Here is an 18,371-nt window from a genome sequence, read left to right on the forward strand (position 1 = left end):
ATCCTTTTATCTTTTGGTGTTTGTCCTTGTGTGTTTCCTTGTATGATTTTGTATAGTTAGGCTTCTGAAATTTATCTGCGTAATTTATGCATCCGATTGATGATCAGGTTGGTTCTTGTGATATATAATATGACTGGGTTTTACTGGTTAAAATTTGAGAATAATCCACCGTAAATTCACCGTACGAATATTTCTTTTAGTTTCGATAAGGATTTATATTCTTGACAAAAATCTTAGATATTTGTGATATCTTTCATTGTGCTTTGGTTTGCTCAATTCCAGGTTAATATGAATTTATCATGAATTGTTTGGTAATGACATGTAATCTGCCAAGTTTTTAGAATGTCATTGTAAATTCAATAAATTTTGTTTGAACCGTTAGTTTTACGTGAAATTTGGATAAGTGGTTGTTTATTGAGTTATGTAGGTTCTACTGAAATTTTAGAAATATCGGATGAATTATTCACCTTGACGTGTATGATGTAAAATGCTTGCAATTAACTTGTTTGCATAAATGCTTGATTGAAATTCATGTTGTTAGGCCATGGTTCCTTGTATTGTTTGTAAAAATGATTTCAAATATTGAAATGAGTTCATGTTTTACCGCTAGATGAAATATGGTTTCAATCTAACGGCGGGTAATGATCCCTGAGAGTTAAATGGGTAATGATCCCCATGGGAACTTGTGTTTCCCGACCATCGATGGCGGCTGTCCGTGCCGATAAACGATAGGTGGTGTACGAACCAAGGTTTTCGTACCGTGAACTCATGGTTTGAGGTGACTTATAAATATGTGAGTGACAATATTGATATGTAACTTATGTTTTGAAACTTAAAAGGATGGGTTGTTGGAAACATTATTGATGAATTGTGAATTGATGTGTTAAATTCCAAATGGATGATTAGTGGACTCATGGTTACTTGTTGTGATGACAATATTAATTTGTGAATCATGTGTTGAAATCTAGATTAAATGACTTGTTGGAAACATAATTGGTGTTATGAACTCAGGTGTGAAATTCAAATGGATGAATTGTGTTATTATCAATGATGTAATGAATCGTAAATTAGATTATTTGTTTGAAATATTATTGGCGTTGTGAATTCATGATTGGAATATAAACAAGATAATTTATTAGAAACATTATTGGCAATGTGATTGTCGAATATAACATTGATTCGTCGAAGTCGTGATGTGTTTCTTGGTATATGTATTTGCTTGATAAAATGATTATGTTTGCGCATCTTTGGAGAGTTGGGAATGCATTCTATTGAGCTGTCATCTCACCCCAATTGACATCCTTGCAGATTTATCAGAGTGGTGCAGCGAAATCTAGGAATGAGTAGCTTAGTGATTGAATTGTTTATTTGTAATTGCTTGACATGTAATTTGATATCAATGTTTGTTGAGAATATTACTTAAGATATTCAAATAGTGAATTATTGTTTCATAAGGTTTCAATTTAAGATATCAATGTTTAAATAGAGAAATATATGCATAAGTCTCTTTCCGACCCGTAACGCTTTGAGTTCGGATCTCCATACGGGGTTGATCCTGATCCGGAACTCGGGGTGTTACATGGTGCCCAAGTAATGGGGTCCCACTAAAGTGGGCATCTACCTAATAAACTTCCGTTTATAACAATATGATCAAAATATGCATAATGCGGCGTGTTTGGTAGATAACATTGGTAAAAAAAAATTCTATGGGCAACCAAGAATATCTCTAAAATTGAACGATTTTTTGGGGACTACTCAAAAAATGGGGGGGACTACTCTCAAGTTTTTGGGGTGGTTATTGGTAGTAATTTCCAATCACCCCTTATCTGTTTTTTTTAAATACCTAATTTACCCTTAATGATTAACTTAGTTAGTGTGATGATTAATTAGTGTTAGTGTTATGATTAGTAACTGATTAATTAGTGATTAGTGAGTTATATTAGTAGGACTGTTTTGTTATAACATTATTATTGAGAGATAAGAAGAAGAAGAAGGAAATATGAAGAAGAAGATGGGTGAACCCAAAAAATCTTTTTTTGAGTTTAGTAATTATGATTTGAGTGATTCATGTGATGATACTTGAGAATCAGAATCAGAACCCCCTTCACCTCATTGTGTATTTTTCAATACTTCTAATGATCCAAATATGAGTTATTTGTTAGATGATGAAAACTTTTTTCCCCAATCTCAAGCTAACCAAACAAATGATGGATTTCATCAGCCACAACCTGAAGATGAAGCTATGGGTACTCAGGTATGCCTCATATTTAGTTAATGTAGCTTGAATTGTGCAAAAATTTGGCCAAACTCAAAATTTGTGGAAAAAATTCGGTGAGGTCAACCTAGTTCGGTTACCAAATTTAGCTTGCGAGGTAACCGAACCGTTCTTAATGTGTAGTTCGGTTACTAAATTGAGCAGACGCAGGTAACCGAACTACATGTTAATGGTGGTTTTTTAGAGTTCGGTTACAGTGCATTGTTCGGTTGAGTAGATATCAGCACTTTTGATACCGAACTTTCTGTTCGGTAAGGTCGCATAAAAATACAAATACAGCGTTTCTAACCGAACCTCTGAGTTCGGTTTAGTCGAGTTTTTCAGTTTCATTGCCGAACTTGTACATAGAAAATCTAAAGATCGAGTTCGGTAAGACCCCAATTTATTTCTGTAAACTACATTACCGAACTTTGTGTTCGGTAGGGTCGATAAAAAAGTTTACATTACCGAACTTGTAAGGAATTTTTTTATGGTATTGACGTTGTGCTATTACATGTAGGTTCCATGTGATCCAATAGAACCAATGGAAAACCAACCTTCCCAAGTTGGTATTTTGTACGATGACACATTCCATCATTACATGAATGACTTGGTATTCCCAAATCCGGAAGATGCAAAGAGTTGGGCTAGACAACATGCACAAAAAGACATGTGCGTATTAGTACTAAATGGGAGAGAAAGCAAAACTCGGTTTGAAATGGTTTGTGAGAGAAGCGGTGATCCCGATAAAATCCACAAGAGGAAGGGTTATGTTTATAAAGGAAAGACAAATAGGAAGAACAAAACTTTCTGAAAGAAGATTAAATGCCCATTCAAGCTTTCATTTAATTATAACGAAGATAAGGGTGGATGGATTCTCTACAGGGTTATGCAAGGTTGTCATAATCATCCTCGTCCGGAGCATCTTGAAGGACATTTCATGGCGGCAAAGCTAACTCCTAAAGAGATGGACAAGGTAGATAAAATCAGGACAATGGGTATTTCACCGGTTCAAATGCTCCAAATACTAAAGGAAGATAACAAGGATAACCACTCATCTTTGTCCACAACTTTTTTGTGGAGGCTACAACCAAACTAAGCATATATACGATTCCAAAAACACTCCAAAACAAACCTAAGAGTTGGTCTGTGTGATTTCTGCATCAAGAGAATGAGTTTTCCAACATGTGTGTACTGTACTCAGTACAAATTGGACACCAATTACCAGGAATTGTAACTCTGGTTCCTAATGAACACATCCTTTTCTATTTTAGCTAACAATAAACTTTCATTAAGGAAGAAGAGAAGGTTCTTACAGCTTTTAATAGCAATCATTAAACTAACTCTAACGGTCAGATAGTATACACATGTCACTATCTGATCGGACACACACTAACCAATCCCTACCCTAGTTATTACATCATACAAAAAAGTTATATGGGCAGACAGGGTGCCATTATGAGAGTTACAACACACAAGAGACTATGACAATGAGCAATGGAAAAAATTTGAGTCTCCAGAGAACATTTCGGTGACCTAAGAAATAATGGTCTGCTAACTGAACTGCGAGTTCGGTTACAAGACAAATACAAGTGGTCACCAAACTTTTTTGTGGAGGCTCACAACCAAACTAAGCATATATACGATTCCAAAAACACTCCAAAACATACCTAAGAGTTGGTCTATGTGATTTCTGCATCAAGAGAATGAGTTTTCCAACATGTGCAATGGCAAAAATTTGAGTCTCCAGAGAACATTTCGGTGACCTAAGAAATAATGGTCTGCTAACCGAACTGAGAGTTCGGTTACAAGACAAATTATGTTTTTCTAACCGAACTAATATCATATGGATGAAAGCTAACTGCTTCAGACTACATGAAAGTTCGGTGACCCGTGAAAATGTTGCGAGGCAACCGAACTATGACTTCGGTAACCTGGTAGAATTTTACCAGGTAACCGAAAAAAGAGTTCGGTGACCAGTAATTTATGACAGGTAACCTAAATGCAAGTTCGGTTACAAATTTAAAAATTGCAGGTCACCGAAAACATACTGTATTTCAAAATTTCAGTCTTATAACATTGAAAACACAAACCCAATAAAAACTAAAAAAACAAACAAGGTTCTAAAACAAATATAAAAGTGTTATACATACCAAACTACGAAATCCTCAAGTAATTGTTTAGAACACACAAACATACCAAATTAAACCATACGAAATCCATAACTAAGATGTCTTTTGAAACTAAAATCATACAAAATCACTAACGACCAGTTTTACGACCCCTCTTGCCACCTCCTTGTTTACCACGAGTTTTAGGTCGAACTTCCTCATCACTTGTGGTATCATCTCCTTGTCTAGTTTCCTCCACATCGCGACTTGAACCTTCTCTTTAACATGAACAATTTCTTTCTCTTCTTCATCATTATCCTCTCCATATTCTCCATCCTCCTCCTCATCGTCTTCATCATCATCCTCTCTCTCTTCTCCATTCTCTTCCTCCTCTTCATCGTCTCCCTCCTCCCCCTTCTCTTCCTCCTCTTGTCCCTCTCCTTCTTTGCCGGGTTCTAGTTATTCTTCTTCAACATTTCCTTGGTCTTCATTTCCTTGCTCTTGTTCAACCTCTTCATTTCCTTGGCCTTCATTTCCTTGCTCTTCTTCATCATCATTCTCTTCTTCAATAACATTATCAATTGTATTCTCCATCACCTCTTCATTGACATCTTGGATTACATCACGAACATTATCTTGGTTGACTTCCAGTAACAAGCCCCCCTCCATGTTTAGCATTTGTGGCACCACGTTTTCGGAAATATAAATGTTTTGCTCCACGAGGGGTGGGAGTTTTCAAATCCTCATCTAGTTGTAGTCTCAATCTTTTTCCTTTGTTCCTAATGAACAAAAACCAAAGTATTAGCTAAACATAAGAGAATATTGTGTTATCAAATCAAATAGAACTAAAAAATAAAGTAAACACAACACTTGTGATTAGCAGACTATAGTTCGGTTACCAAATTTTTTTTGCATCGTATCCGAACTACATATTTCAAAATTTCGGTTAGCCATAAAAATTATCGACAAAACCGAACTCATTCTTAACTTTTGAAAATTTTAGTTCGTTTACGAGAGTTTTTTTTGCGAGCACATCGAACTAAATGTTTTAAAAGTTCGGTTAGCAAGAGAAATTATCGACAAAACCGAACTAATTCTTTCAAAGGAAAAATTGAGCTCGGTGACGAGAGATTTTTTTTCGAGTAGACTGAACTGTGTAGTTCTGTCACCAGATATTTTTCAATTTTTTGCGAGCACACCGAACTGTCTTATTTTTGGAGTTCGGTTAGCAATTCTAGGGTTACACAAAAAATTCTCCTAGATGAAATGTCTCCTGTAACTACCATTTTCAATGGGTTTTGATAATTTCTAATCGATTTCTTCAACAAATAACGAATTGAAAAGAATGGGTATGAAGGAAATTACCCGCGGATTTGCATTTTACTTGAATCAGACTTTTTGGTTGTTGTTGGATGATTGATTTTGCCTCTGAACGGTGGTTCAAGTTATTTTTGAAGTAGAAATTATTTTGGGAGATTCACTATATGTGGGAGTCCCGGACTCAATCCTGGAAGTCTGGGTGTTTGCTTGGCACGCATTGCTTATGAAGATTGATTAATCGACGATGAAATTTTTTCGAATCGACGATTAACGTCGATGTTGACGAAGAAGAGGAAAAGAGGAGAAGAAGAAGATGAAGAAGAAAAGAATAATCAGTTTTGAAACTGATTTTAAGTTTTTATTAAGGTTTTAATTAGGATTTAATTAGTGGGTTAGATTAGTGGGTTATTAGGGTTAGTTATAACCTTAATTAGAATAAGAGTAGATTAGTCTTCCCTAATCTTTTAGGACACCCGTTATAATATAGGATGGACATTTGTATCACAAAGTAGTCCTTCACATTTTTTGAGTAGTCCCCAAAAAATCGTTCCTAAAATTCCCTATAATGTGAATTGACTAACCCCAATAAGAAGGTTCAAGCCCAATATTAAGGTTCCGTAGAAGCCCAATTTACAAATAGTTTGTAGACGTATGGTCAGTTCGTAGATCGGGTGCTAACTAGGGCTGTCAACGGGTCCGGGTCCTCCCGGGTATCAATGGATCCGGACCCGGACCCTATTTATAAAAGTCGGGTCCGGTTACTAGCGGTTCCGGGTCCGGTTCCTAAATTAGTGGACCCAGAACCGGACCCGTTTAAAACCCCGGGTACCCATCGGTTCCGGGTACCCGTTGGGTATTAAGAAAACACACATAAAAGTTCAAAATTTTGATGTTTTTCCCTTTTTTTGCTTGAATCAAACTTATTTCTATAAAAATTTGGTATTATTTCTTTATTAATGTACTAAATAAAGATTAAATGTAAGAAGAAATGAAAAATGAGAAAAAAAATTCAAAACCAAACTAGCAAAATACTTGTAATTTTGCTAAAAAAAGGGATAAAAGAATGAATAACCGGGTACCCGTTACCCGCGGGTACCCATCGGGTATTACCCGTTCGGACCCGTTTAGATTCGGGTCCAATCGGGTAATTACCCGTCGGGTCCTAACTTGTTAATGGGTCCAATTTTGGGACCCGGAACCGGACCCTATTCACTCGGGTCCGGTTTCGGTTCCGGGTAACGGGTACCCATTGACAGCCCTAGTGCTAACAGTATGAATATTTTTTATAAAACGTTTTATCTAAACCAGTTAAAACTCGTTTTCTCTGATTCCGTTACTAATTAACGGATTTCAGACTAAAGACTTGTTCAATTCGTGCCGCAGGCGAATTTCTCATTCCGGACCGGCAAAATCGAATAAATATATGGCCGTAATCTGGAAAGAGCAATGATTGAGAGATACCGAAAATGGAGTAGTGGATTCGAGAGAATTAAAGGATTTTCGTTGATTTGTCTAACGATTTCAATCTCGTTAAGGATTTTAGTTGATTTATATCCAGGTTAGATCTTTTCTCTTTCAATTCAATTTGATTATGAAAACTAGGGTTTTAACACTCAATCTTTGATATTACATTCAAGTTCACTGGAATTTTGTTATTATTATTATTATCCGTCAGTATCTTTGATTAATTAGTGATTAGTGATGGTGGTAATTGTTTTGAGATAAACGTTAGCTTTGTGAATCACCTAATTAATTAATTAGAATTGAAAATCTTAGTCTTATCATTTGGTTTTTTTCCTATACAATTCGTGTAACAGAAAAATCTTTAAGGGCTGATTGAGTTTCGGGGATGAAATTCCAATTTAACGATGTAAAATGGAAGTGTGTATTTGGCATAATTAGCTTCCGAGCCAACTCTATAAGAACAACATTAGCTTGACTAAGAAAGATGTAGGGAGTCGGTAATTAGAGAGTTGCAATTAGAGAAATAATTTCACTTTGTTTTCATGGAGATTGTTATTATATATTCCATAAGGAAAAGAGACCTAAATCTGTGGAGTATGCTACTTGCTAGTTGCACGAATACATGTCCCGGTGCCTACCCAGACACCATAAACCCTGGGGAGGTACATCCCTAAGGGTGAATGCCATGATCCAACCAAGGATTTTGAATGCAACATGTGTAATTACGCGAGCAACTACTGCATGCCCTAACATTTTTGAAATTTGAAAACATAAAATAAAATTAGATCGTCATGAAACAACTCCACCTGTGTAGTTTTTGTACACAACTTTTCCCAAGAAGGAGGGTTCTTGATTGGCGTGGCGAACCAACGGTAAAAAAAACATAGCTACTTCCACCTATGAAAATAGGGTCGTTATAGGCATGGCGAGCCAGTGATGGACCAAAAGAGGGAGTGAGCAGTACCAAGATGGGCGACTGCTTGTGAAGGCTTCTTGTACCTTTGTTTGGTTGGAAACCAGCCATTTCTTTAGGAAAGGGCGAGAGGAGTACCAAGATAGGTGACTCCTTGGGAAGTCCTCGTTTTTTCTTTCTAGCTTACCCAAACTTGTTTGGGACTAAAGGCTTAGAAGAAGATGATCGTCATGAAATCTCTAAGATTTTAAACCTTGATATGTTCCACCAGTTCAATGTCATATCATTTCATTTGTAAACTACTGACAGTTACATATCACACGTCAGTTATGATACCCTTATTATAAGAAGAGAAAAGAAAGCTAAACAAGTGCTGACATATGAAGTTTAGTTTCTACAGGGACCTTTTCCTTTTAAATTTACTTCAGAGAGTTCTCTTATTAAAAATTGTAGGCAATATGTAGAAAGGACCATTTCAACAAACAAAGGAAACAACAACTACACGAACGATGCCACTTGCACACAGCCAAGCAATGTTATAGGAATAATAATCCATGTCCATCTCGGGCAAAGCAGGATATGTATTGCTGAACTAAACGCTATCATCATGGTGGCCATGGAAATGAAGAGTGTTCCAAGACCTAGTATAAACTTTTGTGGTAATGCTTTAACAAAATCTTCTTCTGAATAACGTGATGTTAGGATAGCCAAGAACATAAGAACTGATGTGACGGAAGAAAAGAGAGCTGAGGCATCTGCTACCAACATACATGAATGTGAGGTACCTCTCATCCATTTTGCTCCCTTCATCACTAAATCCTTGTGTTTCTCTGTAAATATACATTGGGCTGTGAATCCATCTTTGTTTCTCACTAGCCTGTGTCTCTCTAGTAAGATAGATTCCACTGCCTGATTGAAATTATAGAGAAAAAAATAAGGACAATCATACCAGTGAACTTAAGTCATAAGACTGATTAACTTAGGAAGCCTAGAAAATCGTCTTGTTTTATGTACTGAACTACAAATATTTAGGTTAGAACTCTGCTTGTTGATTTGTCAAACGATTTCAATCTCGTTAATCGAGAATTATATCCAGGTTAGAACTCTGCTTGTTGAATTCAATTTGATTATGAAAATTAGGGTTTTTCGACACTCAGTCTTTGATATTACATTCAAGTTCCCTGTAATTTCATTATTATTATATCTGTCAGTATCTTTGATTAATTAGTGATTACTGATGGTGGTAATTGTTTTGAGACAAACCTTAGTTTTGTGAATCACCTAATTAATTAGATTTGATTTGGAGATTGGAATTGAAAATCTTTGTCTTGTCATTTGGTTTTTTTCCTGTGCAATTCCTGTAACTGAAAATCTTTCTTAGTATGAATAGGGCATAATTATCTTCCGAACCAACTCTATAAGAACAACATTAGCTTGATTAAGAAAGATGTAGAGAGTCAGTAATTAGAGAGTTGGAATTAGAGAAATAATTTCACTTTGTTTTCTAGGAGATTATTGTTATCTTGCTATGCTAGGGTGTATGCTACTTGCTAGTTGCACGATTACATGTCCTGGCGCCTAACCAACTCTAAACTCTGGGGAGGTACATCCCTGTGGCTGAATGCCATGATCCAATCAAGGATTTACAATGCACCATGTGTAATTACGCGAGCAACTACTGTGTGCCCTAACATTTTTGAAATCTGAAAATACCAAAAAAAAAAAAAAAAATTAGATTGTCATGAAACAACTCCACCTATGTAATTTTTCTACACAACTTGTCCAAAGAAGGAGGGTTCTTGATTGGCGCGGCGAACCAATGGTAAAAAAAACATAGCTACTTCCACCTATGAAAATAGGGTCGTTATAGGAGTGGCGAGCCAGCGATAGACCAAAAGAGGGAGTGAGCAGTACCAAGATGGGCGACTGCTTGGGAAGGCTTCTTGTATCTTTGTTTGGTTGGTAGCCAGCCATCTCTTTAGGAAAGGGCGAGAGCAGTACCAAGATAGGTGACTGCTTGGGAAGTCCTCGTGTTTCCTTTCTAGCTCACCCAAACTTGTTTGGGACTACAGGCTTAGAAGAAGATGATCGTCATGAAACCTTCAAGATTTTAAACCTGATATGTTCCACCAGTTCAATTTCATTTCGTTTATAAACTACTGGCAGTTACATATCACACATCAGTTATGATACACTTATGATAAGAAGAGAAAAGAAAGCTAAACAAGTGCTTACATATGAAGTTTAGTTTCTACAGGGACCTTTTCCTTTTAAATTTATGTTGGAGAGTTCTCTTATTAAATATTGTAGGCCAGTATGTAGAATGGACCATTTCGACAAACACAGGAAACAACAACCACACGAACGATGCCACTTGCACACAGCCAAGCAATGTTATAGGGATAATAATCCATGTCCATCTCGGGCAAAGCATGATATGTATTGTTGAACTAAACGCTATCATCATGGTGGCCATGGAAATGAAGAGTGTTGCCAGACCTAGTATAAACTTTTGTGGTAATGCTTTAACAAAATGTTCTTCTGAATAACGTGATGTTAGGATAGCCAAGAACATAAGAACTGATGTGCCGGAAGGGAATAGAGCTAAGGCATCTGCTACTGCAAAGACAATGAATGAATTGTTGTTCAAAAGAATGGGAAGGCCATTGACGGTGTCTCTCTTAGCATCATTGTAGTTGCCACCGGGTACAGTAAAAGCTGCAGCAAATGCTACTATAGAGATAAGGGTTGCTACCAACATACATGAATGTGAGGTACCTCTCATCCATTTTTCTCCCCTCATCACTAAATCCTTGTGTTTCTCTGTAAATATACATTGAGAAGTGATCCCAGCTTTGTTTCTCACTAGTCTGTATCTCTCCAGTAAAATAAACCAGCAGACTTAAGTAATAAGTAATAAGACTGATTAACTTATTAGAAAGCCTTGAAACTCCTCTTGCTTTAGGTACTGAACTACAGATATTTAGATTATGGAAAACCTGTTCCTTAGATGGTCATATCGTTGTTTACCTTAAACCACTGTGCTTCTCGTTGCATCTGAAGAGCTGCACCGGAGACTGAATTTAGTTGGTGAGAAGGTGCGATATCAGCAGCATAATGCAAGATAGTGTTACCTTTATCATCAGTTCTGGAATTCAATTCATCCATGTCTTCCTCACTCTTTTTGCATATTAAATTAAAAATGTTATGATTTCTTTCTGCAATAGCAATTTGTACCATTGTTTGTCCCTCCATTTCAGACCAGAGGAGGTAAGGAAATTTCTCAAGACACTGTACAATGACTTCCGTTGTCCCTATGTTATTGCTGTCTTCATGAGGCTAGAATTTTTGAAAAAATCTGTAACGCCTGACTTGTTCATAGTAACATCTATTTGTGCTAACATACTAGAGACCAGTTCAGAGGTTTGTTGGTTTATCAATTTTTGGTAGTACAGTTTTTTGGTAAAAGAAACTGTAACAAGAAAAAACCAAGTAAACCATAAATTAGGTTCCTACAATTAAGGAAAATTTAGCTAATTATTAAGTTTTGGTTCACTAGACCTTGAGTTAAGTAGGTGATGAGGTACTCTGAAATGAACTTTGTTATGGCTCCTCTACGCACTGTTGTGGTCTCTCTCAGGCTTTCAAGGTCATTAGTTGCCTCTGTGTCCACTTGAAGAACTGTTGGAAGAAGAAATTAATCTCAAAATATATAGACTGTATTGGAACTATAAGTAACAATGAAATGAAGTTAAAGCAACGCTACTAACATGGGTAGAGGCGGCTTTGCCACCATGTTGTTTTGTTTCCACTTTGAAATGAAAATGGTCTCCGAACAAGAACTTCAAATGCGCGCACACCACCGTGTTTTGTTTTCTGAGTGACTAGCTTTGGATAATGTTGTACTATAGAAAATGCGATATCTACAAACACACAAGCTGTAATCAAAATATTTCAGCCAGTCCCTTGTCAAGCAGTCATGCATTTGTATGTTCCCTAACATCAACTTCAATGCACAAAAATCAATTTATGAATCTGATCGGTGGGTAAAATTTACCGTATAAATTAGAATCAATTAAATCGCATAGAAGGGAAGCACCACGTTGACCAGTGAAAGGAGTTGGGTTATCATATCTAGTAACAGAATAAAGATACTGTACCACCTCCTTTTGTCCTTCTGAAACAAACATTACAGCTGTGTGGAGTGGCAGCCTTCGGTAGTTATCATGTATCTTTGTCAAACACGGGTTTTTCTTCACCATCAGCTTAACAATTTTGGTGTTTCCTTCCATGGCAGCTGTGTGAAGTGCCGTGTACCCATGCCTACTGTCCTTCTGTTCAAGTGCTTTTGGTGGCATGAGTCTTACTAAATTTTCCACAAATTCCCACTTTGTATGATCTGCAGCTATGTGCAACGCTGTTTCTGATTCCATTGTGATGTCTGTCATCGTTGCTCCTGGATCTACATTGAAAATTTCTTCAGCCCGTTTCCAATTGCCTTGCTTTGCTGCTTCATATAGATCCTTGTGTTCCTCATAAATGTAATTTATTCCCTGATTCCCCTCTCCTTAATTTGTTTGACAAGCAAGAGTCGAAATATTTTAGATTTAGCCCAAAAAAACCAACACCCGATTAAGATAATATTGAATATCGCATAATTTTCCAAAACAAAGAAGCTTATCGAGGCAATGATCTGCAATATGATCAGAAGTTCTATATGCAACTATCTGAATACTCAGCATGTCAGAAAAAAACGGTGGTAATCACAAGTAGTTGGGGTTGGCTATGGTCAACTGTTGGTACAGGTATTAGATTCTAAGCTGGGATAAAATTGGTTGGCAAAGGCAACTCTGGTAATATACTTGGGTGCCAAGGAAAAATAACCTAAGTTTGTATATAGATAGATAAAACTATAACTTGAGGAAATCACCAGTACTTATGATGGAGAATTACCTTGTGGTTGACAGATTGATGCAGGGTTTTCAACTTGACCATCCTTTTTTGCTTCAGTTTGATCATTGTGGTTACAATTAAAAGGCATTATTTGGTTATTTGGACTATTTTGATTTTGTACTGGAATTCCACTGTTCATACTTGTTAAAATCTCTAATATTTGCTTTAGAGTCTGTGCCTGATATTCCATAAGCTTAACAAGAGTGGTTTCAGAAGTACTAGGCATTGTTCCTTTACAAATTTTGTTGATGGTATCAGTTGATAAGTACCATCAATATATGTAGTAGGCGGAAGCTAATAGTGGCGATTTACTAATAAAAACTTGGTTCTTTTTGTTTTTGTCAACTTTGTAGGAGAAGAAACTCAGCTGAGTAAAGCGGGAGAGGTGAATGGAGACTGAAGAATATATAAATAACAACAACAAGAGAACGAATTGATATGATTCAAAACTCTACGAAGAATATGACTATTTGGAAATTTAGGGGGAAGTTGCATTCCATTGTGTAGTCATAGTCAATGTGAACACTAAAAAGCAAGCAAAAAGTAAAGATTCTGTGCAACCCACTGTGAGTACTCATGAACGGACTGCTGCTTTATCATCTTCTCTTCGTCCACTACACTTCAATAATTCATCATCTTGATAAGGCTTAAAGATCAAAAAGCAGTATGGTCCATTCACATGCATGCTAAACAACTGGACCTTTATCAATCTTTATTTTTTTATTATTATTAGTTTAAGATGGAAAATAACTATAAACGTACAATACCCAGAAATCCGATAAGAGAGAGAAGGATTATAGGAGGAAGAAAATTATAAGTATGAATAAGATCCGATTGAATCGGAGGAAGAACGATTTTTCTCGGAATTAAATTCTAACCATTTAGTTTATTTTTCTTCTTTATAAAGATGTGATCCCAAAATAAGAGGATTTGCTCAGATCTGTTATAACTAGTGATGAAGCTTCTGTCGTCAAAGAAATCCCCGATGAGGATTTCGTCGCCGGATAAATTGATGATGAAGACTTCGTCGTTGGAGACAATAAAGACGAAGATTTCGTCGTTGGAGAGCGCATGACAATTGATTTTAAAATCCAACCAAAAAACTAAAAACCGCCATTAAAGCGAAGATAAACCTCCAAAAAGTAGATAAAATCAACATAATGATGTAGATGAGTAGAAAACATGATAACAAATTAACTACTAAACTATTACCAAATCAACAAATTAACAACCTAGAAAATAAAAAATAATGAAAAATTTGCTCAGATGCGATGAAAGAGTAGTTTTTCTTGGAAATTTTCTTTTGCTTACCCAATTGATGGTAAAAAAAACTTTTCAAGTAAACTATTAAAAATGGAATCCATATGAGTAAGCACTCTGCCAGTAGTGATCACTTTGTAATTGGTGCAAGATGACATTTGTAGGACTACTATATTTTGGCCGTATTTTATCTTCTTTATTTCTAGCAGACCGCTACCCGCTTCTTAATAGTAGTAATTATATAATTGATCCTTGTTTTGATGGGTTACACAAATATCCCTATCATGCAATAAAAATAGAGGAATTTCCTGTTTAGTCCAGAAAACCCGATCCGGGTTAATCTGTAGTCCAGCGGGATAAAATATTTGCTGGCTGGTCCAACAAAGTTTCAAAAAACGTAAAATTACAAAGCTACCCATGAGAAGAGTCCGTATAAAACTTTAATCATCTTCTACAGTCCAGCGACATAAATCAGTTTTATCTTCTTTTGTATTCACTCAAATCTGAAGATCTATAGTACGATTTTGTGTTCCGGTTTCTTTATTTTTCCTGATTTCAATTTCATCTTCTTTATTTTAGTAAAAACTTAAAATCTAGGGCACGATTTTGAGTTTTATCTGAAAATCTAGGTCACAAAACCCAAATAATTCATCATCAAAGCAGAAGAAAATCAATGGGAAAACCCTAGATTCGGTGAAATCAAACAAGATTTTCCTATTTTTTTTTATGGAAATTCGTTTTGGATCTGATTTTGTTATTAGTTTTCTTGTTACTCCTTCACAAACAACAAAAAGGAAGAGAAACATTGTTACTCCTCCACCATCAACAACAAATACAGAGAAAACATTGTTACTCCTTCATCAACAAAATGGAAGAAAGCATTTTTACCAAAAGAAGGTACAAATCTAAAATTCACTTCTAATTTCGCTTCTAAAAGGAACAATACATATCAAGATGTAATGTTCGATAGTTAGATTAGTGTTATGTGCATGAACAATACATATCAGGTTTCTTTTTTGCAGAAAAATAAGTTTCACTTATTGATATATAATGATGCTTGTGGGGAGCATAAAAGAGATTTTATTGTAAAGAGATTTTTTACAATAAAATCTTGCGGGGAGCATATTAAAATTCACTTATTAATATGTAATGTTGAATACTTGGATTATTGTTGCGTGTACGATGCAGTACATATGAATATATATTTTTGTATTATGTAAACCCTCTTTACGATCTCTATAAGCATCAATACATATCAATATGTATTGTTGTACTGTGTTACTTTGTACATATGAATATGTGTTGTTGTATTATGTGAAACCCTCTTTATGCTCTCTATAAGCATTAATACATATAAATATGTAATGTTGTACTGTGTTACTTTGTACATATGAATATGTATTGTTTTCCTTGTTGTTGTGTGTATGCATCTGTACATATCAATACGTTCTATTGTACTATGTAAAACTCTTTTTTAGTTCTCCGTAAGCATCAGTGCATATCAATATGCTTTGTTGTACTAAAATCTCTTTTATGCTCCCCACAAGCATCATTATATATCAATATGTACTTTATCCAAAAGTGATTCGTTGATGCAGTACATATAATTATATATCGCATAGACCCTTAACCCTAGTTTATGCTTGAATATGATACTACAGTACATATTGACATGTACTAGGTTATTAATTGATATACCATATTAATATGTACTGTAATAGATACGGATATGTACTGTGTAAAAGCATTAGTTACTGATATGTATCATGTGAAACCAGTGAACCTTATTTCTTTTGTACTGCAGAACTAGCCTTATTTCTTTTCTCCTTATCTTGACTAGTACTGTAGAAAACTTGCACTTGTATTAGGTCATATCAACATGTGCTACCTTGCAAGAGGAAAATAACATGTAAAACCAGCATGTTTCTGATAAGAAATATTGATGTGTAATGCTTGAAAAACGGGGTAGTTTTTGACAATGTCAACTGTCGCCAATACATGTTCGATTATACTGGTAAAAACTGCAGTACATATCTGGTTGTACTGTGACAAACTTGGTGGTTTTTGACAGTTTCAACTGCCAGTACATATTTTCTTATATCGTGAAAAACTAGGTGATTTTATTTCCCTTTCAATAAATATTTGTTGCAAAAATTGGTTTTAACATTAAGCTTTTATGGAAAAACTTATTAGTTGCAGCGATGTGCACATGTTGCGGTGTATAAATATCTAGAATTTATCAAGTCAGCAGAAGCTTGAGATTATGAATGTGTTGCATAGAAAACGGGTGCTAAAAAGACTGTAAAGTTCGGAATTGAAGGCGTTGATCGTCACTTATTGTATTACAGCAAGGCATAACTCCGCTTGTTTCAACTTCTCCTTTTGTTTCAGTGTACAAAGTTTACTTAATGCAAGTTCCCCTCCTGAGTACATTGTTTTATATACTGTGGTTTCTCCGGATACATCATTTATATACTGTAGTTTTTCCATAGCATATCATTTGTATACTGTGAGTTCAACTCATATTTCCCAATAAAATCTTTTTATTTTGATAAACAAAGTATATACAATAATCTTCCAAAGTACAGGACTCGTAAATCCTACTACAAAGGCAGGGCTAGGAAAAGGTTAACAAAAAAATATTGGAAACCTTGAATACAGGCAGTACATCATCTACTGTAAAACCTGATGCACAAACTCAAATTTCTTTTGTAATGTATAGTGGCATTGAACAGTAAAGTGGCGTTAAAAAGTATGAATCCTTAAATAGTGGCATTACATATCTTGTTGTAATGTAAAACCTGGCGGCAGAGAAAATTCTGCCAAAAAAACATAGCTCAACAACTCATCAAGTTGATGAGATATTTCCCCCAATCTCTCTCATCCTTGATGTCTACAACCTCAATGACTTGTAGCTGCATCTCCAGCGGCCATAACTGTTGTTGTTGTTTGTTTTTTGAATTTAAGCTTCTTCTCAAACATCACCATAGCTTGTTATATTTCATACACCCCCTTCCGCAAAACCGTCATCTGTCAAAGACGTAATAAAAACTATCAAGAGTCAATGACTTAACCATTAAGGACTAGAGAACGCTAAAAATACAGAACACCCAAAGAATCTAGCACACTCCTGCAAACAACATCAAAATTAGAATAAAAACACATTAAGAAATAGACATAAATGAATTAGTACATTTTGATATGTACTGAGTAAAAACCTAGTATATAGATAGATAAAACTATAACTTGAGGAAATCACCAGTACTTATGATGGAGAATTACCTTGTGGTTGACAGATTGATGCAGGGTTTTCAACTTGACCATCCTTTTTTGCTTCAGTTTGATCATTGTGGTTACAATTAAAAGGCATTATTTGGTTATTTGGACTATTTTGATTTTGTACTGGAATTCCACTGTTCATACTTGTTAAAATCTCTAATATTTGCTTTAGAGTCTGTGCCTGATATTCCATAAGCTTAACAAGAGTGGTTTCAGAAGTACTAGGCATTGTTCCTTTACAAATTTTGTTGATGGTATCAGTTGATAAGTACCATCAATATATGTAGTAGGCGGAAGCTAATAGTGGCGATTTACTAATAAAAACTTGGTTCTTTTTGTTTTTGTCAACTTTGTAGGAGAAGAAACTCAGCTGAGTAAAGCGGGAGAGGTGAATGGAGACTGAAGAATATATAAATAACAACAACAAGAGAACGAATTGATATGATTCAAAACTCTACGAAGAATATGACTATTTGGAAATTTAGGGGGAAGTTGCATTCCATTGTGTAGTCATAGTCAATGTGAACACTAAAAAGCAAGCAAAAAGTAAAGATTCTGTGCAACCCACTGTGAGTACTCATGAACGGACTGCTGCTTTATCATCTTCTCTTCGTCCACTACACTTCAATAATTCATCATCTTGATAAGGCTTAAAGATCAAAAAGCAGTATGGTCCATTCACATGCATGCTAAACAACTGGACCTTTATCAATCTTTATTTTTTTATTATTATTAGTTTAAGATGGAAAATAACTATAAACGTACAATACCCAGAAATCCGATAAGAGAGAGAAGGATTATAGGAGGAAGAAAATTA

General features: G+C 35.5%; 1 protein-coding gene and 2 long non-coding RNA genes across 5 annotated transcripts; 1 reads left to right on the forward strand and 2 right to left on the reverse strand.

Moving 5' to 3' along the window:
- The first annotated feature begins 7,012 nt into the window (after positions 1 to 7,012).
- On the forward strand, positions 7,013 to 11,407 carry LOC113344409. The gene is made up of 2 exons (XR_003357801.1): positions 7,013 to 7,243; positions 10,623 to 11,407. It is a non-coding gene; the product is annotated as an uncharacterized LOC113344409 (long non-coding RNA).
- LOC113344405 lies at positions 10,171 to 13,734 on the reverse strand. 3 transcript variants are annotated; one of them, XR_003357797.1, is made up of 6 exons: positions 13,016 to 13,733; positions 12,120 to 12,629; positions 11,833 to 12,000; positions 11,624 to 11,743; positions 11,197 to 11,534; positions 10,171 to 11,127 (listed from the first exon to the last, which is right to left on the reverse strand). XR_003357797.1 is itself a non-coding variant. In XM_026588385.1 (5 exons), the coding sequence occupies exons 1-5, from the start codon at positions 13,239 to 13,241 to the stop codon at positions 11,377 to 11,379; spliced, it is 1,167 nt and encodes a 388-aa protein (XP_026444170.1). In that variant the 5' UTR covers positions 13,242 to 13,734; the 3' UTR covers positions 10,171 to 11,376. The 3 variants fall into 3 exon arrangements, 2 of the variants coding, with proteins under 2 accessions (XP_026444170.1, XP_026444169.1); XM_026588385.1 differs by having other exon boundaries at positions 10,171 to 11,534; positions 11,833 to 11,985; positions 13,016 to 13,734; XM_026588384.1 differs by having other exon boundaries at positions 10,171 to 11,534.
- A 3,064-nt stretch (positions 13,735 to 16,798) lies between these two features.
- LOC113344408 lies at positions 16,799 to 18,332 on the reverse strand. The gene is made up of 2 exons (XR_003357799.1): positions 17,558 to 18,332; positions 16,799 to 17,305 (listed from the first exon to the last, which is right to left on the reverse strand). It is a non-coding gene; the product is annotated as an uncharacterized LOC113344408 (long non-coding RNA).
- Between the last annotated feature and the right edge of the window lie 39 nt (positions 18,333 to 18,371).

This window comes from Papaver somniferum, unplaced genomic scaffold (assembly GCF_003573695.1).
Source record: "Papaver somniferum cultivar HN1 unplaced genomic scaffold, ASM357369v1 unplaced-scaffold_76, whole genome shotgun sequence".
NCBI classification, from domain to species: Eukaryota; Viridiplantae; Streptophyta; class Magnoliopsida; order Ranunculales; family Papaveraceae; genus Papaver; species Papaver somniferum.